General features: G+C 42.8%; 1 protein-coding gene across 5 annotated transcripts in view; it reads right to left on the bottom strand.

Annotated features, from left to right (window-relative positions):
• PIK3R1 (phosphoinositide-3-kinase regulatory subunit 1) overlaps positions 1–19,654 on the bottom strand; it is an 83,399-nt gene extending 63,745 nt beyond the window's left edge. For 3 of the 5 annotated variants that reach the window (XM_036309166.1, XM_036309159.1, XM_036309161.1), the window contains exons 1-2: positions 19,519–19,654; positions 9,717–10,422 (exon numbers count right to left, since the gene is read on the bottom strand). In XM_036309166.1, coding sequence (XP_036165059.1) covers positions 9,717–10,050 — 334 coding nt within the window. In that variant the 5' untranslated portion in view covers positions 10,051–10,422; positions 19,519–19,654. Of the gene's footprint in view, positions 1–9,716; positions 10,423–12,941; positions 13,390–19,518 lie in introns of those variants that run through there. The other 2 variants (XM_036309160.1, XM_036309163.1) reach the window with 2 other exon arrangements.
• Positions 19,655–26,754: the final 7,100 nt, after the last annotated feature.

Genomic DNA, 26,754 nt, shown 5'->3' with positions numbered 1-26,754 from the left:
TGTATGAATACAACAGCCAAAGAAACTCAGAAACAACAGACATAATTAAAGACCACCCAAACAGCAGAAACTATCTGGTTTCTGCAGTTACTGATATCTTCAGAAAGGACAGCTTAACAAGACCTACGCAACAGGCTGCTGGAGGGTTCCTGAACCCTCTGAATGCACCCCCTTCTTTTTAAATATTTACATAATCATTTGAGCTTGCCTGTCTTAATCTGGAAAATTGTTACAATAATGCCACCTTTGCAGGGTGGCTGAGGATCAAAAGAAAAACATCTAGAATGTCTAGCAGAATGCTTGGAAAACATTAAGCCTGCAAATTTTTAAGGTGCACTTTGAAAAAGGCCTTTTCAACATTTAAACAGACCCATGGGGAACTGCAGGACAATGACTATAACATATACTTTGGTATGTTCTAACCAAATGCATTAAATCTCATTCCTTGGTACTTAGTAGGTATTCAGTATTATTTAGCAATAAAGTCATTCTACCCTCTTTGAATCTCTCTGCTTCAAAATGGAATATTTCCCTTTTGCTACTTGGAAAAAAACAGGGTAAGCCTTAAGTTAACAATGCTGTGAAATATTACAAAATTATAGATATTCAACTATGTTTCTATAGCTAGGACACAGAGATAGAAAGATATATTTCAAGTAACATGTTTACCGGTAAAGAAACAACATTCATTCTTAAACATTAAAAATTATTTTAAAAAATAGGATAAAATGTTTAATGCAGTTTCCCAGTAGATTATCTTATTAACAACCTTAAGCAATTCTGAAAACTGCATTTTCCAAAACCTAGTCAAAAAGTGGAAACAATGCTGACTTTTCTTACTATCACATGGTACCATGTGCTGAGTCTGAGGGCACTATGGTAGCTTGCCTCCTTAGGGTAAAGCTTTCAAGATGACGATGACCACCTCACAGTCCTACGGGCTTTACAATGTAACCTTGCCTAATGCCTATACTAATGTGTTATTTGAATACTTCTATCACATGTACTTGAAGAGGTGTGAAAAAAAATAAAACTACAACCTGAGTAGACACATGTTACAATCATCACCCTCTACCTGCCTTGGAAAATTTAACAACAAAAAAACAAACCCCACTAGATAAATACTTAGGAACTCTGAGAGCATATTATGCCAACAAATTTAGTTATACCACACAGGTGCAGTACAAAGAAGACATTCCATGACTATCTTTAATTCGCTCATGGACTGCAATGCAATGTGTGAAACTGGAAGAGTCTCAAACCAATTTAGATGTCAGAAGCTGCTGAGAGCCCACCAACAAAGGTAGAGCATAAATTCTCACAGTGGTAAAATATATCATAAAATCATACAGTGTGTATATCTGCAAATACTTGGTACCGATTTGGCACTTTCATTAGCAATAATCCCATGGATCCATCTCCAATCAGATCTTGCAATGAAGTCACGTGAGAGCATCTGCCCAACCATCCCAGCTTGTTTCTCTCTATAAAATCCCTCCCCCTCTGGCTTCAGGGTTGCATTACTAGGAAAACACTACTAGTGAGAACGTAAATTTTCTGGGGTTTGTTTCTCTAAGAATTCTATCAGTAGAAATGGAGAAACTTTTGTTGATCATGTGTAAGAGGCTAAAGCAAAAATATAGCCAAAATTCAAGAGGCAGTAGCTACTTATTTTACAATTAGAGGACATTGGGATTAGAAGGGTTAAGGAATTTAAAGGAGGCAAAGCAGAATGAAATTTCTGACTCAAATAATATATCCCAGAGATTTATATTTCACAAATGCCAACATCTTTACTATCTTGGATATCAGATTTGATTATCAAATTACAAAGAGTCTCCTACAATACAGTAAAATAAACTCACACTTGGAACTTCAATATGCCTCAAACTATGACAGGACAGAAGAACCTACAGGCATTGCATAATACATGCTGACAATTGAGAATCGATTAATAAGTGAGCACACACACCTCCAAGCAAGAAAGAGTCCAGAGAAGGTATTCCTGAAAACGATAGCCATACTTTAGGTGGCATAAAAACACTGGGAGAAAGTTCTGCATGAATAGTGAAACAAAGATCTGCTGCTTGTTTGTTGTAAACTGTTTTGATATTGAATGCTATAAACTCAATCAAGACATCAAAACATCCTATATAATAAAAGGCTAATATGCAAATCCACCGAACAGCAGAACGACTGGTCGCTATGATCTGCACTGACCACCAGGGGGCAGATGCTCAATGCAGGAGCTGCCCCCTGGTGGTCAGTGTGCTCTCACAGGGGGAGTGCCACTAAGCCAGCAGCTGGGCTCACAGCTGGCAAGTGCAGCGGCGGTGGCGGGAGCCTCTCCCACCTCCCCGGCAGCGCCAAGGATGTCCGACTGCCACTTAGGCCCACTCTCAACTGATGTACCATCAGTTGGAAATCCCCTGAGGGCTCCCAGATTGTGAGAGGGTGCGGGCCGGGCTGAGGGACTACCCCCCAACAAGTGCACGGTTTTTGTGCATCAGGCTTCTAGTTTAGATATAATCCATCATGCAATTATGCTTCTCATTTCTAGCTATCACACGAAGTTATTTTCTCCTATTTTGGCCTTCAAACCAACTTTATGTCTTTCCTCATGGAAATTTGTTAGCAACAAAGACACACATAAGGGACAGCCAGCTGTACTGCTGACATCTGTTTTCTTTTACTAAGAAAAACATGGATATGTAAATGGCATCATATTTATTCTTACTTGACAGAGGTACAAAATTCTCCCCTTTTGGATGTTACTTTAGCAGATGTAAGCACCATTTGTTGTTGAATTTCAGAATTTCAAATGTTTATTTTCTTAAACTCAGACTTACTGGGAAAGTGCTTATTAATCAGAATTTCTCCTGTTTTAGACAAAGATGCATTCACTTAGAAATCAGAAAAGACTGACATCAAAGTTATCAAAGAATTTATTGAAACTAAGCTAAAAAGGAAACACTTTTAGCATATAGAGTTCTACTTTTACAACAAAGACAATTTTATTAGAGTATCAACACTAGCTTGGTTGTAGGTAAACAAAATAGACTCACACCACTTACACAGCTCCTGTTGGGATCAGAGGTGTGAGGGCTCTACTTAGATTGTACAAATGTGGATACTGGACCCTGTACTCATTTTGGAAAGAGAACAGAGAATAAAATCCTAAAGCCAGCAGCCTTCATGGAAGTGTCTGAAGATATGTCTCACTTAAATAAGAAAATACATAACTGTCGTACCACAAGCTGTGATTCTAAATGATATAGGTCATGGTGGGCTGGCAGAAAGTTTTTCAGCAAAAAAAGGTCTCATCTATAACCCTGCACTTAATTGCTCCCACGAACCCAGGAAAGAGAAAGCCAGGCCCTTCCCTGGAGGACCGAGGAAGGACGGAGGGGAGCTCCCTACCCATTGGGGACGGCTTGCTAGTTTCTAAGTGCTCAGGGCGGAACCTTCCTGCTACAAAGCAGCCAAAGTGAGACTTTCTCTTCGTGTCAATTTCTGTTTCAAATAACCCACCTGGACATGCAAATTGTTCATCAACATTATGTCCCTGTCTCTTTCACACTTCTGTGAAAACACAATAACTAAACCTAAAATTAACAGGAAAATGTCTTAAAAGTCAAGGCTTTAGTAAAATAAATAAATAGATAGATAGATAAATAAAAGCTGGTTCTCATGAGAAGACCTGTGTAAGAACTGTATATTCCTCATGTAACTGTGGTCATCAGAGAAGAGGGGAGGCTCCTCTGATTTTATCAAAACTAATTATTACCTTTGCTTTCTCCAGATGGATTTGCTCTTTAATCAATTACATTGTTACATCTTTTGGAAAGGTATTTCATTTTGTGCTGAAACAGAGGGAAAACACCTTTTTATACCTGGGTGAAAGAACCCTGTGTTCTGATTCCGTTTTCTGGAGGCAGGGCTCAAAGGCCCCCATCTTCAAGTACTTGCCAGCAGCCGCACTTTCTCACAGAAGCACAGTGGTCAGTCCAGAGGGGGCAGCCGGCACCAGTCAGCTGTCTTACCCCATCACTGGGGGCTTTAACGACACAGTCCCCCAACTTCTCAGCAGAGTCCCACGTAAATAGGAGAAAAGGTGAAGAAAGCTATGACAAGGCATATTCTGAACTAAACAGAATGCATAAAGGCAGGAGTTTGTGAGGCAAAGCAAATTACTTTCACAGAGACTATTTCTGTGAGGGACAGTGACACATTATGACCACGGGGCCCAGCAAAGGTGTGTAATTTGGGATCAGGTCGCTATCTTCCGTGACCTCTGTGCAGTGTCTTCAATTTATGTGATTTATTTCAGCCTTGCTTTCTAGATGGGGAATGAAAACCATGGAGGGTCATTCAGATGCTGAGTGTGAAAAGGTAAAAATAGCATGGCGGGGGAAGCCATGAAAAGCAAACACAAATTGGAGGCTCTTTTCTTTTACTGTTTAGGAAGAATTTTGATCAAAATTTAAGCTTTATATTTTATGTGTGAAACCTGGGACCCACCGTCAGAGTCAGAAGTGGGAGCTTGGGAGGATGGGGGATAGAAATGGGTAATGAACTCAGATTCGTAAGTGACCTCTCAAGTTAGCCGATTTCAATGTTCTGTACCAGTGGTCGGCAAACTGCAGCTCGCGAGCCACTTGCAGCTCTTTGGTCCCTTGAGTGTGGCTCTTCCTAAGCCATAGGAGTACCCTAGTTAAGTTAATAACAATGTACCTACCTATATAGTTTAAGTTTAAAAATTTGGCTCTCAAAAGAAATTTCAATCGTTGTACTGTTGATATTTGGCTCTGTTGACTAACGAGTTTGCCGACCACTGTTCTATGCAAACTAACCTGGCCGCAGAATCTCACCAGTCTAAATATTCTGCCTTCGCATGGCTTTAGTTAAAGGATCTCAAAATGCCGTCTTAAGGAGTACCCCACTGGACAGCTTACTTATGAAAGGAAGAAATACATTTTCTTCCCCCCATCTCTGAATCCCCACCTCCTTTAACTCACTTCCTTGTGTGTGAGAGGAAATAGGGAACCAGGGTTGAATGGGGTTGTGTACACGGGAATAAAATACCAGTGTCTGAGCAGCCTGATGTAGAAAGGGCTGGAGTATTTATTTGAATAGGATGTCTCTCCTAAGGGGCAGGAAACAGCCATCAACATCCTTCACCTGCACAAAACATGGAAGAGGTTCTCTCCAAAGGCAGCAAAATGGGGCTTTTACTGGGTTGTGGGAAAATGAAATGTGACCCTCGTGCAAAGGGAAGGAGATAAAAGGAGGGGAGAGAGGGCAAAAAACCTGTGCCTGGGGACACTCGCTGACCTTGACACGTGTTCTACTCACTTTAAGTGGCAGGCAGTAAGCACCATTGCTTAACACACTTTCCCATCAACAGAACTACCTGTCCTAACCATGAGACAGAAAAATAACAGTTCTGGCCCTAGCTGGTTCAGCCCAGTGAATAGAGCGTCAGCCTGTAGACCAAAGGTCCCAGGTTGGATTCCACCAGTCAAGGGCATGTACCTTGGTTGCAGGCTCCTCCCCAGCCCGGGCCCTGGTCAGGGCTTGTGCAGGAGGCAACCAATCGACGTGTTTCTCTCTGTCTTTCCCTCTCTTCCACTCTCCCTAAAAAAATCAATGAAAAAATATCCTCGGGTGAGGAGGGAAAAAAAAGGAAAAGGAAAAGGAAAAGATCTGGAGACACAGCAGGCAATGGTCAAAGCCAAGGCTGCAAGATACCTCAGATGTGAATGATGCAAAGAACAAATAAACTGTGATTTCAAAAACAGGAATGGGCTGTCATAGGCCCATGTGCCTGCACATGACATACAACATATGTGGCTAATTTTAAGTCACATGGTCATGAAATAGTTAAATGCTGAGCTTACTAACAAGCATTTTATCCACTTGCAGAGAACCTACTGTATTGTTCTAGATACTTGGGATGATGGACAGACAACTGAGGTCCCTGCCCTCATGGAGCTTATAATCTACCACAGGGAACAGACAAGACACAATCAACATGTAAGTAAATTCAGAGTTTAGATAATAAATGCTTTGCAAAAGCAGAGGACCCTTCGGTCCGCAGGCTGACTCAGAAGGGCAGGCTGCTACGTGAATAAGGTGAGCAGAGCCAGCCACCACGAGAAGGATTTTAGCAAGGTGGGAGAGTAGACTGGGCAAAGGGATGCTTGAGGAAGAGTGTCCAAGCCCTGAGGTGGGAGGGGCAGGAGAGGGCATCAGAGGGCAAACTGCCTCTCTTGAGTCTTGATTTCACCTTTCATCCATGCTTCATAGTACAAAATAGGGATGCAGTTCATGTTTAATTATTTAAATTCCAATAAATATAAGATTACCCAATACACACAAGTTTAATCCAAACTACAGGCTAGGGCTTTGTAAGAAAACTGTACACAAAATGTATTGGTGGAACATACATTTTCCTGAGAGGAGTTGAATATCAGATTTTCAAAAGGGCTTTTTTTTTACTCTTTTCCCCCCTAAAAGTTACATATCACAGCTTTGTTTCCAGGAACATATAAGGAAAGTGGAAAAGCTGGTTCTATTACAATAGGAGGAATCCTTCACAAAGAGTCTACTTTTGGGCCACAGTCTAATGACAACTTTCTTTTAAACACAGCAGGTGGCAAGCACAGGGTACAGGAGCATGTGATCGGCAGGCAGGCAGGTCAGAGCACCCTATTTCCCCCTTGCCCATCATGGGAGTGTGCAAAACTGCCCACAGGACACTATCTCAACAAGAAGGACCTGCATGAGACCTGAGACCTCAGGGGTCAATTCTAATAAAATAAAGGCAGTCAAACACCAAAAACAGGCTAAGTCACGGGGGGCGGGCAGAAAGGAAAAGGAAGACTCAAGAATTCAGTTACAATAAGAACTATCCTTTCTACCTTCACAGAACATTGTCGCTGCAAAAGTTTTTCAAGCAAATATACGCTTAGGCAAAAGAAATCAGAGTCCCATAGCTTTCAACATCTAACTTTGTCTTACAACTACTTTCCATATCCATTGGACATGCAACTAGTAGGAGTTACTAAATTCTCATTTTATAGAAACTGCATTTATTTATTTATTTAAATTTTTTTATGTACTGATTTTTAGAGAGAAAGAGAAGAGAGAGAGAGAGAGAGGGGAGACAGGAGGAGAGAGAGAGTGAGAAACCAATTAGTTGTTCCACTTATTTATGCATTCATTGGTTGATTCTTGTATGTGCCCTGATGGGGGATCTAACCCACCACCTTGGAATATCCAGACTAAGCTCTGACCAATGGAGTGTTCAGCCAGAGCAGGAATCATAATTAACTGAGAATACAAGATTAACAGTCTAGAAATTCGAATGTTTAGTACTGCATTCCATGCCCAACCCCAAAACACTGCCCTTTCAATCTCTCCATTATTCCCAATTTCTCATTTATATTCACACCTGTTCTTTATAATACTTAAATGCATATTATCATGGGTCTCTTTCTTAAATTCTGCTAAAAATTTTCACTTTACATTTTTATGATTTAAAAAAATAAAAAAGCTGTTAAAATTTTCAATTGTCACCATATTACATGAGAAAGCATTATAAAAGAGCTTAGGACCTAAAAAGAGAAAAACATTTTTCTTAAAAGACTTGCTTTTTTGTATACTATATCCAGATAAAGTTACACCTGAAACAAATATCAAGTGCAATTTTGTTTAGAAATTACTTTTACAAAATCTTTTTGTCATTAATATTGACAAAATACCCCTTTCCACCTTTTAAATATTCTTTTCTAATCCAACTCAGATATTTTTATGGTTCTGTAATCTTTTTTAAAAAATATATTTTTATTGATTTAAGAAAGGAAGGAAGAGGCGGAGAGAGAGAGAGAGAAACATCAGTGATAAAAGAGAATCATTGATCAGCTGCCTCCTGCACACCCCCCTCAAGAGGGATCAGGTTGCAACCTCGGCATGTGCCCTGACCCGAATCAAACTGTGACCTCCTGGTTCATAGGTCAATGCTCAACCACTGAGCCTGGTACAGCAGCTGGACAGTCCAGTAATCTTTTGTATTCTGAGATAAATTAAATCGTTTTCTCTCTTGAATTAGCCTACTTATAAGGACCTGTTTCTAACTTATAAAACAAAAATTCAAATTAAAAATATGTAAATTGGTGGAAAAAACCAACTATTTATGGTTTTTGCCATACATAGTCTGAGAGAGAGAAAAAAGATTACACAGTAGAAAAAAAAAAATGCTTGAAACTGACAAAGCAGATAACAACAAAGCTGAGTAAAAGGCTTGCCTCTGTGTGAAACTGAAACAATCAAACAAATAAACAAATAAAACCCCTTAAATGAACAGCTGTGCACAGAGCTCCAATGCGGACCATCTCCAATAATCAATGAGAGGTTTCTGAATCAAGGTGGTTCAATACCTTTTATCAACACCATGGTTGACAAAATTTGTGTGTCTAGATTTTGATTTACCTGAAAAATTAAGTCTTGGCTTTTGAAATGTATAGTAAAACATATTTAAACATATTTTACAATAAATATGGTGTAATGTTCATGAAACCAGTACCTCTTTTGGGTCAGGTGGGAGAGGGAAAAGGCATCCTTAGTAAGTTCTTTGACTTTTACAAAATATTCCCATCCTATTATTACTGTACACTAAAAGGCAGCAATTTACCCTTACATCCTGCTTCTTTATTCTCATTACCTCATTCATTTTTTGCTAAAACAAGCCACACCAAAGAAAGCATAACAGTATCAGAATCTCTTCCAGAAATACATTGCGATGCTGCAGCCAGTTCTATTGTAACCGCTGCCACCGAGTCCACCCATTCTAAGCATACCTTTCCATACCTATCCCAGTCTTGGGAAGGGAAAGAAAGATTACACAGCAGGAAAAAAATGCTTGAAATTTACCAATGAGGAAATGAATTGACAAAACTGATAATAGCAAAGCTGAGTCAAAGGCCTGTCTCTGTGTGAAACTGAACAGAAACAAACAAACAAAGCTCATACAAGGACCACCTCCAATAAACAATGAGTGGCTTTTGAATCAAGGTGGTTTCCATTTAGGAAAAGCATTCAGTGATCTTTTTTTCTCATGAAGGCCAAGTGCACTATAGGCACTCATGCTACATACACATTGCCCACAGAGGAAGAGAACTCCCTCCACATCTAGGCTAAGACAGGATTGGGTTTCAGCTGCAGGCACAGTGTTCCTGGAGAGGAAACCAAGAGGTAGACACAGGGTTATGAAAACAATGGTTTCTTCTCCCCTGAGTTCTGTGGTCATTTTATTACTCTCTACATTTTTTCCACACAAATCACATTAATGTTAAATATACTTACATTAGACTTACCCTCTATTTTCCTAAAATGATTTAGATATATAATAGCAATTATAAGAATAAGAAAGCAAAAAGTATTTAATTCAATGACAACTACAAAAGTAGTTCTTAAAAACACTCACTAAACAGGTTCTCAGATACCATCTCCCTATTTTATAACTAAACCCTCCACCCCACAAGCACAAACGTCTAGTCATGTGGTGACTAACCAAGCTTTTACACACCATATATAAATTCAGGTAAAGTTGCCGAAACGACTTCTGCCCAGAGCATTTCAACTCAACCCAAATGTAAAACTTCCCTTTTTAAAAAATAAAAAGAGTCATTTAAAAATCACTCATTAATACTGACCTTGCTGCTCAGTTTCTGCTTCAGTTTTCGAAGAACCTGGTGCAACAGGAAGGGGTCGAGGTGGCCGGGGCTTTGGGGTGGGAGGTGAGATTTTTTTCCTCCCAATATATTCTACGTAAGTTCCTGGAAAGTCCCCTCTCTCCCCCGTGGTTTCATTATAGCCATTTAACCAGCCAATTTCTTCAGGCCTGGCTTCCTGTCCATCACTAAATCCAAGAGCTACTAAGGACCCTTTATTCACAGTCAATATGTCACCCAAGTGCAAGTCAATATCTTCTTCTCGTTCCTTTTTATAATCATAGAGTGCTCTGTACTGGTACCCCTCAGCACTCATGTTTGCAAATCTGTGACCATGCAACAGACGAATCTGGTTACACTGCAGTCTAATTTTATGTTTCTAAGGAAGGTGAGCTCAGAGAGTGTGTTAAGATTCCGAATATGTGTCCAGCAGAGGACAAAGGGCAACTCTCCAAAGGTTTAAGAGGAGAGGTGACTGTCCATCTGTCCTCCATCAACGGTGTGACTGAAGACAGGGCTCCACTTCCTCTGCAGGCCACAGTTCTCCCACTGGCTTCCTTTTCAGCAACTTGTCAACACTTGGACTCCAGGCTGACTCTCACAGCGAGGCCCAATCCTTTCTGACACTCTTGTCACACTGTCCATCTGTCGTCTGATTTTACTGCTGCGCTCCACACGCAAGCTTCACCTAGCAAAAGAAAAACAAGACTTAAGAATGAACATCACACTTGGCCATCTGTGTGAATTTGAATTTCTACTTCCATTCAACAAGTACTTAACCAATTTGGCAGATGTACATGGGCAGCGTGCTATTGCTGGACATGATATCCACAACAAAGATTAGTGAGACACTCCCTGCCTTCTAAGAGCACCAGGCAGGGCTGGAAGGGGTGTTGGCATGTGGCAATGTCTCAGAGATAAGACTGGTACACAAGGAACTGGTACACAATAACATGAGGTAAATGCCAAAAGACAGCAGCGACTAAACACTAGAGTTCAAACGAGGGAGAGATAACATCTAACTGTAGGGATCTGAAGGCAGAATGAAATGTGTGGCATGGCCTAAGGTACAAATGTGACTAAGCAAGTATCATATTCTGGAAAGAGCCAGAACAGGGAGCCCAATCCGTCTGGAGGTAAAGAGGGAGCATCGTTGACTTTTGAGAAAGCAGACTGCAGTCTAGTAGTATTGAGGATAGCAAGTAGAATTTAAGGCGTTAAGGAACTGAAGAGGAAGTAGAGACAGCTCCTGCAAATTATTCTATGAAGATAGCTTAGTGGAAGGAGAAATGGGAAATGAAAGCTTTCTTTCTTTTTTTTTTTAACATAGTGGAGACAGAGAAATTAGAGAGCCAACGATTCTCTAAGTTAGTAAGTTAGCGTTGGATTGCCAATAGAATAGTGCACGCATGTGCACACTTAGCACTCCAATCATTTCTCATCGTTACCTTTATTATAAAGTCAAAGCAACCTAAAGGTTTCCGTTAAGCTGGCTGAACAATAAAGCAATAAAAACAATAGTCACACAATTTCGGTGTGCTATATCAAAGAGAGCTTGTACAAACTTTATACAGTGTGGAACACTTCAGAAGTTTAATATTATAGGCACTCTTCAGTGTAAGCATCTTAAGAAGACAAATCTGATTACAGAGTAATTGTTATGCTGGCGTTCAGAAGTGTAAAGTATTCAACTTTACATGGCTAAAGCCTCTTAGCTGTAATATAATAACACTCTTAGGAGAGTTACATATTAAAAGAAGCAAAAACAAACACTGGAAATGTTTGTGTAGCAAGAATATGAATTTTGGTTAGTATCATTCTGCTTTGTATTTCAGTTGTCAGAGAAAAAAATGAAAGCAACCAGCAGAGAGGATGAAAAAAATAAACTATATTATGTTTGAAGACAGCCTCTCCTTTTGCTAGATCTGGAATCAAATTAAATACTCACTGCATAAATTCACACAAAAATGTAGAACTAGCACATCTCATTTTTAGTACTAATGCACTCTGTACAAATGAGACACAGAACTCTAAAGAACATGAAAAAATTTACATGTCCCTAAATGCCTGGAAACCAGGCAATATGCCTAAGAATAATGTAATCCCTCCAAACCTGCCTTGCAATTTTTGTTAGCTTTTCCAGGCAATGTACGTCTTTTTTGGGGGGAAAATTCCTCAACCAGTGGGCTGGCAGATCTTTCCTCCAGCTGCTGCTTATGGCTTCCTCTATTTCAACAACTCAGTGGGCCAGTTTGGTGAGATTCTTCACAGAATGGGAGCACAGTCCTCAGCGACCACCAGGCCCCTGCTCACCACATATCTACGTAGCTATCTATGCAAGTTCCTCGCCAGGGCACACTGTAGTAAGAAAGGCTCCATGAATACTCAAGGTATTACAAACCCGAAGAACTTGCTGGCTTTACTGAGGCCAGACTCTAGAGTAGCAATCTCTGCCATGTGTGCCAGAAACCTGTGTTTCTATTAATTCTTTGTCCCTCACCATTTGCAAAAAGAAGCTTACTGACTGTGTACGATAAATCCTGTACAGCATGCTGGGCCCTCGTCTGAAAAAATGAACCCCAGATCTCCTATGACTATAGGATTGAAAGTACACCGTTGTATTAGAATACACCATTCCTATCTTCTGGGACCCCATCATCAAGGCCAGGAAGATCAATCAAAACAATTCGAGATCAGCCATGATTCGGTGTCAATTAAGTGGCCAGAGAACAATGTTGTAAAAGAAAAGGGAGACCTGACTAGTCATTTGGGTGACGAATGTCTCGTGTCCTAATGTGAGGTACACAGCATCCTTGGCTAAGAAGATGCAGGCTATTCTTTCCCCTCCAGGGCTTAATACATTAGAAGTTTATTTGTTGCTAATGAAACAAACTTGGCCATTATTCAAGTGTGCAGTCGCCAGGCCCATTTTAATAATTGTCACTGTTGTCCTGGTCAGCACGGTCATCACCTGACACGTACTGGAGGCTACGTGTGTTGTAACCGATTCAATCGTCTTCCTCCTCCTCCTGACCTAACGCTTACGGGAGCTGTTCTGTCAACACCTAATATTTGTTGGGAGTTATATGTGCACTAACACATTCAATACAGACAATTAGCACATTCAAAGCAAGATAATCATAAGGCAGGTACTATCAATCATTCTCACTTTACATGGGAGAAACTGAGGTGCAAAAAGTTCAGTACCTTGGCCATGGTAACACCGAGCCATTGAAAGGTGGAAGCAGGATTCAGATCCAGGCAGTCTGCCAGAGCCACCACTTTTTACACCACTAGAACCTACTGCCCAAACTCAACTTGCTTCGATGCCTGAGTTATGTCCATGGGGTGACCGATGCAGATTCCTGCCCACCCGCTCTGACCTCCGCTTTGTACTCTCTGTAACAGCAGCCTTACCGAGTGTTTGTGGCTCTTTCACAAACGCACCTGCACAAAGAGAAGCCATTCTAACTCAGAGCAGTTCCGTCAAGTCCAAGACCAGGCATCTAGGACCATGCAAATTTCCTTCCAAAGAGACTTCACTGAAATGAATCCTTGCCAAAGAAGTCCACAAACTAGTGAATAAAAGAATACTGGACACATCACTTCTGGAAGGCTGCCCACTTCTGCTCTATGAGCTTAAGCTTCTGCCACCTGTATCCCTCTTGGCATCTATGTCCCCTGCCCCCCAACCCCTTCCATAGCTATCCAGGCTCCTTATTGCACAATTTGTAAAAACGCAGCTCCTCCTTAGGGAGAAGTGAAGTATTAACCCACAGTCACAAGGGCTATCACATCTAGAGGACTGACAAGTTCTCTTTTCTCTCAGCAAGAATGCAGAAAACTCAGAAGCCTGAGGCACTGGCAGTCTCTATCTGAACCTCCTGAGATCAATGGAGCCCAAACTATTCAGATCCACAGGCTATATGCTGCCCAGATTTCACAAGATTTTGCTTCCAGTGTCTGCCTACATACATCTGTCCATTGAGCTATTTCTACCCAGCACGGTGTAAAGATTTTTATATGTGGATAATATCGACCATCCATTAAGTTAATGTTTTCAAATAACCAAGAGTGTTATGATATCTAGTCTCCAAGTTAGTTACTATTGTTGCTGGAACAAAAGGTACAAAGGAATCCTATGAACAAATAACAAATTAACTCACTTATATAACATCATATGAACAGTTCAAAATTTCCTTAAAGGGAATGATTTCGCTCCATTCTTTCAACCATTTTAAAGACGACTCAAAATACTGTTAATTGGAAGTATATTTTCTCTCTCTGCTAAGATACTGAGCAATTCTCATTCTCTTCCTCAAAATAAATGTTGTTTCTGATGCCTGACAAGCACCCATGACTTCTTAATGTACAACTGCTTGGAAGTAAAATTTTAATTTAACCCTCTAACCTACAGGCATTTTGGCAAAGAACTTTTCTTTGAAAAGTCCTCTGACTTTGTTGACTTACTCACCCCCTTTTACAAAGGGCAAGGATTTAGCAAACTTGGTGAGAGATAAAGGATATTTTTAAGTCACTTTAAATAAATCAAGACTATATCCTGATCATATGATTCTACCCTGTGATAAAATTAGCAACCTTGCACTGGGTCCCAGCACAAAATTGGTTCTGCGATCCAGATGCAAGGGCTATAGAGGGGTTCCTGGGCCCCAGTCCTTACCTCCCTATATCCTCAGTGTGCTCGCTCTGAGTCTAGGGCAAGCTCCCCACCTAAATTCACAGTCTTTAAAAAAAAAATCATTATTTAAAAATCTTTTCACTTTTCAGGTATGTTCTGGAAATCATGAAAATCGAACTGAACGAAAGTTAAAATGTCCTAGTAAACACAATGCAGTTCAACTTAAAATGATGCACTCAGGATAAATTTTATATCAACTAAAACAAAATAAAAATGATGGGATCAAATTAATCTGGGAGTCGCAGTCATCAAATATCTCCATTCATTTTCAAACCAACCAGAATGTACTGCCTGCTGCCAGGCTCAGGGCTGAGCTTGTACTGTGGGAAAGCAGTGTCTAGAGCAGGACTCCCTGACTGCAAGCCCTTGGGGGGGGGAGGGGGGGGGACACACGTGCAGAACAAGCCCAGGTGAAACTACAAGGAAGGACAAGGAGGCAGGATTCTCCAGAAAGCACAGTGATGCCTGGTGCCACAGTACTGCAGGAGGGCAGAGGAGAGCGTGACCAGGCCCAGCTGGAGACAATTCCAGGCTCAGAGGTCATCACCTGGGGTCAAGGAGAAAGGATGATGCAGGCACCACACCAAGGCTTCCTTGGGCCTGAGAAACACCCTGTTACCCAGAAATGGGCATAGGGCTGAACGTTCTGCTTCTCTGCATCATCACTGAAGAGAGGCCCTGAGGAGGCACCCTGGGATGAGAGGGTTGAAGTAGACAATCCAAAGCCCCTCCTCTTGTTAAAATGCAATGCTGTTTTGTAAAACTCTTAATAAGAAGGTTAGTATAAGCACTAAGCTTCAGACTCAGCAGCTGTCCCTATCAGTGCCTAGATTTTAAACTTGGGCAAGTCAATTAAACCTGTGTGTCTGTCACAAGTTTAGCATCTATGAGAAAAATACAAAAAAGCAAATCTACAGCTCATAGGGTTATTATGAGGATTAGATTATATGGCACATATAAAGCACTGAGCTCCATGATTGATAATTAGAGCTTAACTATTAACACCAATACAGTGCTTACGATGGGTCAGGCTCAATTCTCAGTTTTGCATATATCAACCCATTTAATCCTTATAGCCACCCTAGGTACAATGATTATCCCCATTTCACAGATGAGAAAAGCGGAGAGATTAATTTGCCAGAAGCGACATGGCTAGTAAATTGCAACTATGGTTTTGTTAATATTGTTACTACTATTAGTATTGAATGACACTGCCATTTATGCAATTCACATTTAAAACAGGAATTTTCTTTTGTATTGCCTCTAAATACTGAAAACTGTTCTAAATGAATTGTGAAGCCAGCCAAAATAAAACTCTCTGCTGTCCCCTTAATTCCTTTCCAGAGTAAAGAGACAGATAAAGGCTGCAGGCAGACTTTGCCCATCTCTCCCTATCTGAGGTAGAGGGTGGCTTTGCAGAGGTCAGGGCAAAGGAGACTCAGGAGGCAGCAAGGGTGTGTGAGAGTGTATGTCAGGTAGGACAATACTAGGCTCCCTAGGTGCTCTCAAAAAGAAAGGATGAAAGCACAAATGCAATCCTACAGAACCGACAGTTCAAATGTTACAGCCCCAGCTCTTCAGGCTGAGCTTTGAGTCTAGACCACTGGGGGTCCAGTGAGGAGGGCAAGGGCATGGCACAATGGCCCAGGTGCCTCGCTTTATTAAAGTACTCCACCCACTGGTGGACTCTCCTTCCATTTTGGCCAGACTCGTGACCTGAAGGGGGTGGGGGAGGGATGTTCATTAACCTGAAAACTATTTTGACTACAGGTGCCTGTGGATATGCATTTGATTTACTTTAAGAAAAACAATGGTGGGAAGATAAACTATCCAGAGATGTTTTCATAATAGAATTTTTTGGGTTTTTTTTAGCAAAATCTATACTCATTCTACCCTTTACAAAAAAATAAAATAAAAAATAACATAAGCCAAACAGACAAGTTTAATAGATGATGACACAGTCAACTTTTCAGCTCTTTTGGCATAATATACATAAAATAACTTTTAATCACCACTCTTTTGGCAAGTAATTTCAATAAAAGTGTTGGCAGAATCATGGCAAGTAATCACATTAGGGGGCATAGGTGAAGGAGATGGGGGAAAAAACAATAAATATAATCAGAATATTTTAAATATTGATTACAACCTAAGTTTTTGTTTTAAAAATGTCATATAATTACATTATGCCTTCTAAGGTAAAAACTAATTGGCAATCCCTTCCTTCCATTGATGAGTACCTTGCTCACCTTCTCAAGCTTCCCCGAGATGCTCCATTCTCCTGCCTTTACTGGCAAAATGCCTGTGCCTTCCAGAGGGGGACCTGCCGGGAGCCTGTCCAAAGTGTGTAATATACTGAACAAGCACTTCCCATTTTCTCTGCATTGTGCATGCTTCAGATGTGAGTATTGGAAGTAAAACCCCAAATGCAGACATTATCTCAGCTTTCTATAGTCTATCTGACCATAACATTTTTTTTTTCCAATTTGTTCATGTACCATCTCTTTAGTCAATAAGACACATTTGGAAAATTACCAATTGCAAGCATAAAAAAAGCTGAACTAGAATTGTTCCTGTTGTAATGAACAATCTCTCAGAGTATGTCTTTTTAGAACAGTCCTCTAAACGACCTAAGGAAAAAAAAATTCAACCAACATACTAATCTAAAAGTTATATGGCATTCATGGAAAAATTTAATTAAAGGTTTGGCCAACACTTTTAACACCACAAACTTTGGATAAGTGCAGCAGGTTTGCCATTTGAGATGCAAAACTCTTCTGCACAGTCCCAGGAGTAAATGCATACTCCACCACCACCACGGTCAATAACCGAAGTATGCATTACCTGTAACTCACTGCATCACTTGTTTCCCCAAACCAACCTTATACTGTGGGGATTTCCTGATCTTAATACATTTCAATTTCAAAAAATAACTAAAGATGACAATATAATCAATGGGAAGTGAAATGCTTTTTCACATTGGCTATCAGCATCACAGATGTAAAAAAAACAGTGATATCGTTTTACAAAAGCAGATATAACAGCAGATAATAGTGTGTACATTGCAGTGTTCTGTGAGGCAACTGGCAAGAACAGGCCCATATCAAGATGAAAGTTAAAGAAAGCAAATGCACATTTACACTTTGAAAGCCAATTATCAGACACATAAAACTTTCTTCCAATCATAAAAATCTACACATTTCTACAGGAAAAAGTATGACTCTCCTACCTACCTGCAACTTGTGCAGAAAAGCTGAGGCCAGCAGTGGCAGAGCCCAACACTTCCGCAAGGCGGGCAGCCTCCTCCACTGCCCTTTCCAGTTTCAACCTTGGTTCCCAACCAAACACACCTTCCCAAACTTTAGAGGGACACTTCCACTCCCCACGCCCCCCCCCCAAAAAAAAAATCAATGGAAGGGGTTATTTTCTTTGTAGTAATCAAAACACTTGTTTCCAAAAGTTTAAGCAACTTTTGTTCCTCCAAAAAAAAAACCATACTCTACTGCTTTTAAACCGTTTATTTCAAGAACAGTGTAATCAGTCAAAAAAGTAGACATGGGAAAGGGGAGTGTGCTTTTTATTTTCTTTTTCAACCATAAAAGATGGTTGTGGCCTTCTGTGCAGAAGTCACCAAATTCCCAATGATTTACTCCTGAAGGTGCATTACGCTGATAGCCTGCCTCAGAAATGAACCTGCTTACCTACTCCAACCTTTCCTAGCTAATACCTCACCATCTTTAGAGTTGCCAAAACGCAACACTAGCTAATGAAGTATTAAGATACAATTCCACGTGAAGCTTGGGTCAATCAGCTTTGGGAATGTCCTGCCTAACAACTAAAACTTGAACCTCATCCCACTGAAATGACAATCTCATGCTGCATTCAAAACCCGGAACTACTTTATCCATTCCTACTTCGCACCGACAAAGAGGAAAGGGACAGAAAAGAAAAAAAAAAAAAAAAAAAAAGGAAGAGAGAAAGAAATCCTATGGCTTCTAAAGTCCTAACTTCCCCCCACCCCACCCCCACCCCAAAGGAGAGTGAACTCATACTTCAGCTGCCAACAGCGCTGCAGCAGCCACCAGGGTTCCCGGTATTAACAGCGCCCAGAGAAGCATAAGAATTTCCCCCAAACAGTTCACACACATGCTGCATTCAACATGCAACGGCCATTCCGTTCACACCCTCAAATTCTGGTTCCCACAACGTACACTTCTGGACTGGAGTGGCTGGTCTGGGCTTTTTGTTCTCTTTGTCTGGTGATCTGCGGGGCAGTTTCTGCCCTTGGGAAGGGAGTGTTAGAGCGCGGTTTCCAGACAATTCCCCAAGCTACTTTACCTCGGGCTTGCACGCTGTCTTGCCTTCCCTAACCGGCTCCATATTGCTGGGCAAGTCCCTCCAGTCTCAACCCGCCTTGCAAAAAGATGGATTTCCGGGCTGTTCCAAGACCCCATTAAGCGTGTCTCTAACAACCTGCCCAGGCCCGGCCGGCACTAGACACAGAGTTGGGGCCCCGGCGACCGGCTGCCCCGAGGCGCACTTCCTCCACCCCGGAAGAGGAGGGAGACAAACTTCGGGGAGGTGGGGGGAGGGCTGGCAGTGGGCTCCGGGGACCACCGCCGCCCCGCCCGCCAGGATGGCCCAGGCCACGACCCTGGTTGCAGCTGGAGGGCACGGAGGAAGGCATCGCTCCTTCCCGCTAACGCAACGGCAGCGGCCAGGGCGCTCTCCTCCGGTGAAGGACTCCAGAAAACTGCAGCCAGGCAACAGTGGAGACCCTCCGAAGTGGTCGGAGGGGCGAGGGAAAGCCGGGGGGTCGCCTGCAGCTCGGGGACGGCAGCGCCCGGCGGCGTGCAGTACCGGCTCGCCGGAGGCCGGGAAGCGGGAGCCAGGACGCTGGCTGCGATCGGGGCCCCGGACGGGCGCAAGATGCCGGCGGCGAGGACGACCGGCGGCCGACCGCTCACCCCAGGCTGGGCTCCGCTGAAGAAGCCGCCGCCGGTGACAGGAAGAGAGCGGCGACAGCCGCGCGCACGCACCGCCTCCCCCTCCCGAGCACACACACCCCGACCCGCTGCCACCGCCTACCTCCCCCGCGGGCCGGCTTCCTTCCTCTCCCGAGCCCGGGCTGCAGCGGCGGCCTCCAGCGCGCACAGCTCCGACGCGCCTCTGCCCCGGCTCCGACCCGCCGGCGTTCTCAATCCGAGCTCGCCGTCGCCCAGCCGCTCGCCCGCCAGCCTCGCCGCAGCAGCCGCTTCCTCCAACTCCACTCCAGCTGCTCGCGACTCCTCTCCGCGCGCCCGCAGCTCCAGCGCCCGGCGCCGGCCCCGCCTCCGGCCCCGCCCCGTGCGCCCCGCCCCCGAGCCCGCGCCAACCAGCGCCCGCGTCCCCGCCCCTTTCCGCTGGCGCCGCGCCCTCCGCCGCTGCCCCTCTCCGCGCCCGCCTCCCGGCCAGCCGGCCAGTGGGGCGGAGCTCTGACCTGAGGACCCTTCCCGTCGCCGGTTCGCCAGTCGCCCCGCTCGCCTTCCGCTCCCGCCGCGGGGATGCCCGGGGCGCGCGCTGCCTCCGCTGTGGAGCGCTCTGGGTCTGCGTCCTCCGAGCCCGCCAGGCTGCTGCCCGCCCGCTGCAGAGCCGGCTGCTGGGCGTCTCCCAGACGGGAGGCAGCTGGGCTGGGGGAGGTCGGGGACAAGTTGAGACTGACTTGGAGGCTGCGTCTCTAATCCGAGCGTCTGGAAACCAACCCCAGCCTTTTGGGAGCCCTCAGCCCCCAGCAGAGTGGCTGGGCGGGAAGGACTCGGATTCAGGGGCTCGCCAAAGCCGGGAGGCCCCTGCAATTCCCGGCCTCGCCAGCACAGCCTCGGGAGTGGGCGGAAAACCACGCCACTCCGCGTGGGCCCGGGGGTGAAGGAAGGGTGAAAGGGTGAACCGGAGGGACGAGCGCCCGCAGCCTGCCGCGAACTCCAAGAGCCTGGCACCGCCGCCACCGGGAGCCAGGCGGGTCCGCCAGAAGGGCAGTTTTATGAGGGCGCAACGGGCTGATCCCTTGCAGTACTGAGATGACGAAGCAAATGTAGGTCGCTCAGGCAGACTACGGCCCTCCCTCTCCATGTTCGTGCACGGGGTCAGTGGAGGGAGCTCACCTGAATTATACTGGCCCATAAATATGTTCGCTTTCAAAGGCAGATTCTTCACATAATAACCATGACTTAAGTTGCCACCCCCAAACCTGATGTTGGGTAAGATGGCATGCCAGCACCTGGTGTTCCGCTGTTTTCCATGAAAACACCTAAGGATCGCTTTTTATAAAGCTCTTCCCAGATTCCTCCTCTTCACCGCCCAGCCTGCTTGCCCCAAAAAGCCTCTTTACTGCTCTCTCCCAATTTCCTTGCAAGAATATTACATTTTTTTTCACCAAGCACTTATTTGTCAAACTTTGAATTTGGTGGTTTATTCCAGTGGGTGTTGGAAGTAGAGGAAAGAGCATTCTGAAATTTATTGACTGTCCTTAGAAAATACTATTTTTAAAAAGATGTATTTTTATTGAATTCAGAGAGTAAGGGAGGAGAGAGAGACAGAAACATCAATGATGAGAGAGAATCATTGATTGGCTGCCTCCTGCACGCCCCCCACTGGGGATCCAGCCGCAACTCCAGCATGTGCTCTTGACGGAGATCAAACCCAGGACCCTTCAGTCCCCATGCCGCTCTATCCACTGAGCCAAACCAGCTAGGGCGAAAATACCATTTTTAAGGTGACTCACATTCTAACGGAAAAGTTCTACTTTGGGTTAATCAGGAACTAGCATTTCTATTATTCTAATATGTCTCTTGAAGTGGAAATGCAGAAGCAGACAGCTACCTACCTGTTTTAAGAATCCACTCTATTTAAAAGTAAATAGGAAGTTTATCAAGCTACATCCTTCCCACCTACTATGTAAAATGAAGGCCCTCCTATGTTGTCTGAGCTTTGTAAATAAAGCGAGGTGCCTCATCCTGTGGTAGAATTGCTTTGATCCAATGCAGTAAGCTGAAATGTAACTGCTGTGATGTTTACAGTGTTTCCTTTAGGCTTGGTTGGGTCTGAAGAAAGCTTACCAGCAATCTCCTCTTTTTGTACATGAGGAGTTCCTGGAAAGAGACTGAGCAGGAGAGAACCCCAGTTCAAACTTAAAAATAGCAGGAAAGCCTTAATTGAGCTTCCTTTTTAAGATAGTCTTCAGTAATTTATTTCCAGTACATATTGTACTTAAAAAAAATTTTTTTACCATCATATTGGAACACTTAACATAAGTCCAAAGACTGTCCATGGAAGGACTATATTTCTCTTTTTTCATGAACTGAATAATTTCAGTCTTTGTGTCATCTGTATTAAATTGATACCTTTGCCATATTACTAATATTAACATTTTTATTTACATCATTTCCATTGGTTTCTATGAAATAATAAAACAAAGGCAACAAAACAGCTGTATTCAAACTTAAATTAAAGAAAATAAAATCTTATCTGGACTCTCCAAATGGAACTGAGGCCAAAAGAGCTGATAGGCCTTTGGAGCAGCCACATTTTATCTCCTGGGAATTCGTTGGAAATGAAAATTCTCTGTCCTCACTGAATCAGAAATACGGGGGTGGGAGGAGGGGGCCTGGCAATCTGTTTAAATAAGCCTTCCAAATGGTCTGGTGCCTGCTGGGGTTTGAGAACCATTGCTCTAGGCCTAGGGTATCTGGGAATGCAGACTAAAAACGACTGTAATAAAACGCTCAAATAAGCGCACCAACACCACAGTTCAATCAGTAAAGACCAAACTGTTGGCTGACAAGTGGTGCCACCATCAAGAAGCTCAAAATGTCAGAGGACTTGCAATTTACCAAAAGGAGACTGTCACGTGCAACTGGGGACAGTGAAGGCATTTTGGGAGTCAGACCTAAGGGAGTCAAGGCCTCCCCCGCCCCCACACCTTGAAAGGCTGTCATTGGCCACAGCAAGCAGATCAGTGTCCTCCTCAATAAGGACCAGGGGGATACTCCCATTTGCCATCATCACTCCAGCTACCTCAATGTCAGTGCTAGACTTGAATCCTAAGTATGTAGTTTAGGGTTCAAAAAACAAAGTTAAACAAATACAAATGCCTTAGAGCCTTTCTTCTCAAAGAGAGGACCATAGACCGGCAGCAGTGGCACCATCTAGGAGCATGTTATATACGCAAAATCCCAGGCCCTATTCCAGACCTTCTGAATCATAATCTGCATTTTGACAAGATCCCCAGGTGATTGATATGCAAGTTAAACTTTGAGGTGCTCTGTCTTAGACAGGCATCCTCAATTGTGGCCACATATTTGGAATTGCCTGGTCTGCACCACAGGTGGATTCTATCAAAACCTCTAGGGGTGGGACACAGGCATCAGTAGCTTGTAAGGTCCTCGGGGGATGCCGATGGGAAGCCAGGTTTAAAAGAACTACTGCCTTGGAGGAACCAGGTAGGAAAGGTGCACCAGGAAAGTCAGCTGGGGAGAGACGGGAGCCCAAATGTCTGGTCTTACAGGAAGCAGCTGGTACTAGAGTTTAGCTGGTTGTTGCCACACAGGGATATAAGCCCAGATTTGCCAGACCTTTCAATTTTCAAAGAAAAGTTTTAAAATCTAGATTTTTATGGGCAATTTCTCAATTAATAAATACTGGCAATTATTTCAACATCCTCTGAAACCTGGGTTAGGTCACATAAGTGTGATGACCACCAATTTATGGTTTTACGGCGCTGTACATCATACAGGTGAGCCTAAAACACATACACAGGGTGTCCCAAAAAATGTATACAGACTTTAACAGCTGATCACTCCATTTTGAAAAGGAAGTGTATTTTAATAAACACTGCCTTTATAATTGTTCAAAATGTGTGTATATGTTTTGGGGGACACCCTATATTTCTTAAATATACACACCAAAAGCATGAACTATAAATAGAAAAAAAATCAATGAGTTGGACTTCATCAATATTGAAAAGCTTTAGTCCTCAAAAAAAACATTGTTATGGAAGTAGAAAGCCACAGAAAATATTTGCAAAATGTACATTAGGAATTCTCACAACACAGTAATAAAAAAGCAAAGAACACAATTTTTTTAATACACAAAAGATTTAAACATTTCACCAAAGAAGATAAATACATGGCAAATAAGCTCATGTACAGAAGTTCAACATCTTTAGTTATTAGGGAAATGCAAGCTAAAATCACAATGAGAAGGAACTTAAACAGGTACTTACATGCCAATGTTCATAGCAGCATTACTCACAATAACCAAAAGCTGGAAACAACCCAAATGTTCATCATCACAGATGAATAAACCAAGTATGTTATATACACACAATGGACTATTACTCGGCCTTGAAAAGGAATGGAGTTATCATACATACTACAACATGGATGCGCCCTGAAAACCTTCAGGGTAAATGATGGTGAAGAGGCTGGAGGGATATTTCATTCTGCTTTTGGAAAACCTTGGTGAAATGTCCGAGGCACCAAAGGAGTACATCTTCCTAGTGAGCAGGATGTGTGTATCCCACATCTCAGAAACTTTCTCCCTGGTATGTCTGATAAACATGGAATCACTTCTACCCTATGACATCTCCTTTTGTAGACTCCATGAACTACCTCACTTTGATTAAAAATGTTTTACAAAGCTTTCAGCACACTAGCTAGCTTTCAGCTTCCTGAGCTAACATCACATCCCCATCCTGCTTCAGAGACTAAAACGTAATCAGCTTTTTAGACAGGGTAACACAAGATGTTCTCCATCACTCTCTACAGATTCTCTCTTAGGTCAGTGGTCGGCAAACTCATTAGTCAACAGAGCCAAATATCAACAGTACAACGATTGAAATTTCTTTTGAGAGCCAAATTTTTAAACTTAAACTATATAGGTAGGTACATTGTTATTAACTTAATTAGGGTACTCCTAAGGCTTAGGAAGAGCCGCATTCAAGGGGCCAAAAAGCCGCCTGTGGCTCTCGAGCCACAGTTTGCCGACCACGGTCTTAGGTGATTCATCACATGTTAATTGTTCTATCAATTGCCTTCTCAGAGGTCACCTTTTCCCAAAGTTCTGAAGCCACTTTACTCCAACAAAAGCAACCATAGATCTTTAGGTCCATGAAGATGTGTCATTTGAATTAAAGAAGAATTTCTGAACCATTCTACCTTTTTTTTTTCTTTTTTAAAGGAGCTTGCATTTGAAACATGACAAGAACTGTAAATACAATGGAAAGCAAACCAACAAACTACATTCATTAGTGATTCAACTAATTGGAAATTTAGCCCATAATTGATTTTAAACCTCACCCAAGCACAATTGTTAGGGTGCTATTACAGCTGTCTGGGTAAAAGGATTTGGTTAAATATGCCCATGTTGGCACTGCCAGCATAAAAATTAAGGGCAAAGTCACACCAATAGATAATGAGCCCTTTATCAAGGAAACTCTGTTGGACAATCTCACTGTTCAGAAAGAATTTTTCAAAAGAAACACCAGCCTTTGTTCCCGCCACTGGAAGGGATCCAGAAGTGTCAGTGCTCCGATAGAGCCTAGCCCTGAGTGAGTATCCAGCCAGCTTTGCAGAATAAAGGAACACATTACCATCAGCCTCCCCAATCGAGCGCCTATCACACAGCCTTTTCTCTGGGTCCTGCCAAGCTGTGTGCGCAAAGAAAATTGCTTTAGAAAAGGTCAGGCTGTATTGTGACAGTACCAGTTTTTCTAAAAGTGGTTAGAATCTTTCATTTTAACACTCTAAATCCTTGTTGGGTGGCAGTATCACAATGTTAACAAGGATTTCCTTTCTCCAGTTCTGAATAAAATGCACTTTGAAGGAATGACTAGTGATAATTTAGGATGTCTGATAGGTTGTTCGTTTCTTTTACCACTAAAATGTTTGAAAAACATTTATTTTGTGTTTTCTGGTTTAAGAAGGGAGCCGTGCTTATGATGGCTTTTGTGTCGAGTTTTAATGTTTAAAGAGGGCTTTTACAGGAATCGTCTTATTTAATGGACCAGCCGTGGGTTGTAGGCAGAACATGTGTCATGATTTCCATTTTATAGATGGAGTCACAGACTCGGGAAGGCTGTGTGATTTGGCCCGAGTCCCATAGATGGTAAGTAACAGAACCAAATCTCTACCTGGGTCTCTGACTCTGGGACTGTAACACATGCTGCCTCACTGCTCAGTGGTGCCTGCCTTCAGGTTAGTGTGCTCTGCATTTTACACCTGTAATATGCCACTTCTGGGCAACTTTCAGTCTAACCACTATGATCACTAACTTATCTATGACCCCCACAAATCGAGGAGGAACTCTGAAAAGGCCCAAAAGGATGCGGGCTGATCAACACAGAATTTCAGACCTCTGGGATCAACTCCTCTCTCACTTTGGGTAATCCTGAATTACAGAGTTGGCAAGAGCCTCAAGCATCTAGTTTAACGCTCTAGTTTTTCAGATAAGGAAACTTAGTCCCAAAGGACTTACATGTTACAAAGTTAGTTGACACTCCAAGTCACACAGCTAATTGGTATCAGAATCATTAACAAGAATCTAAGTTCCATGAATCCAGGCACAGGACTCCCTGTTCCAGCCTGTGGCCTCACTGCTATCATTCCGGCTTAGCTAGTACCTGGTAAATACTTGCCAAATATAACAGGCACCGTTGACTTATTGAAGAAAAGATTTATGACTCGTCTACACAATTACAGGCCTGTCAACAATGCCCTTGTAAAAGATTAATAATCTTGTACATAATTTAGGCACTGTGCCACATGAAAAACAGGAGGAGCTATGCAGGCTGATGATGCAATCGAAGGCCAAACTTCTTTAAACCTGAAATGCTATAAAATACTCTACCATACCATTCCACGGCAAAGGAGTTGGCAATTCCTGCTATTTTTTTTTTTTTTTTTTTTTTTTAGTCACTGAATTCGAAGAGGAAAAAAAATGTATCCGTTCCCAAGCCATTTACCTGACCATGAATGTTGGCATACACCCCCAGATCCACGAACACCATCTCCTTTCCACAGTCCATGTTGGACCCCGCTAAAACTGTACCCTAATATTCCCATCATTCAGGGAACCTTCCCGCACCAATCTCTGTGTAATACTAAAAGCCCAGTATTCTCCCTAATGGGAGGTGGAATGGGAGGTGGCTTTGCTAAGCTTTTCCTTATTCATTCTTTCTGGGAAAGGGCTTCAGAAACTTCTCGGCTTACCAACTGGCCACCTTGCAGAAGGCTACGTGACCAGTTGTCTTTAGATTCAAAGTAATGCCAAACAAATGAACACTAGAGC

Source organism: Myotis myotis, unplaced genomic scaffold (assembly GCF_014108235.1).
Source record: "Myotis myotis isolate mMyoMyo1 unplaced genomic scaffold, mMyoMyo1.p scaffold_m19_p_5, whole genome shotgun sequence".
NCBI lineage: Eukaryota > Metazoa > Chordata > Mammalia > Chiroptera > Vespertilionidae > Myotis > Myotis myotis.
Note: the sequence above shows the minus strand (reverse complement) of the source record. Positions and strands in the feature narration are given on the sequence as shown.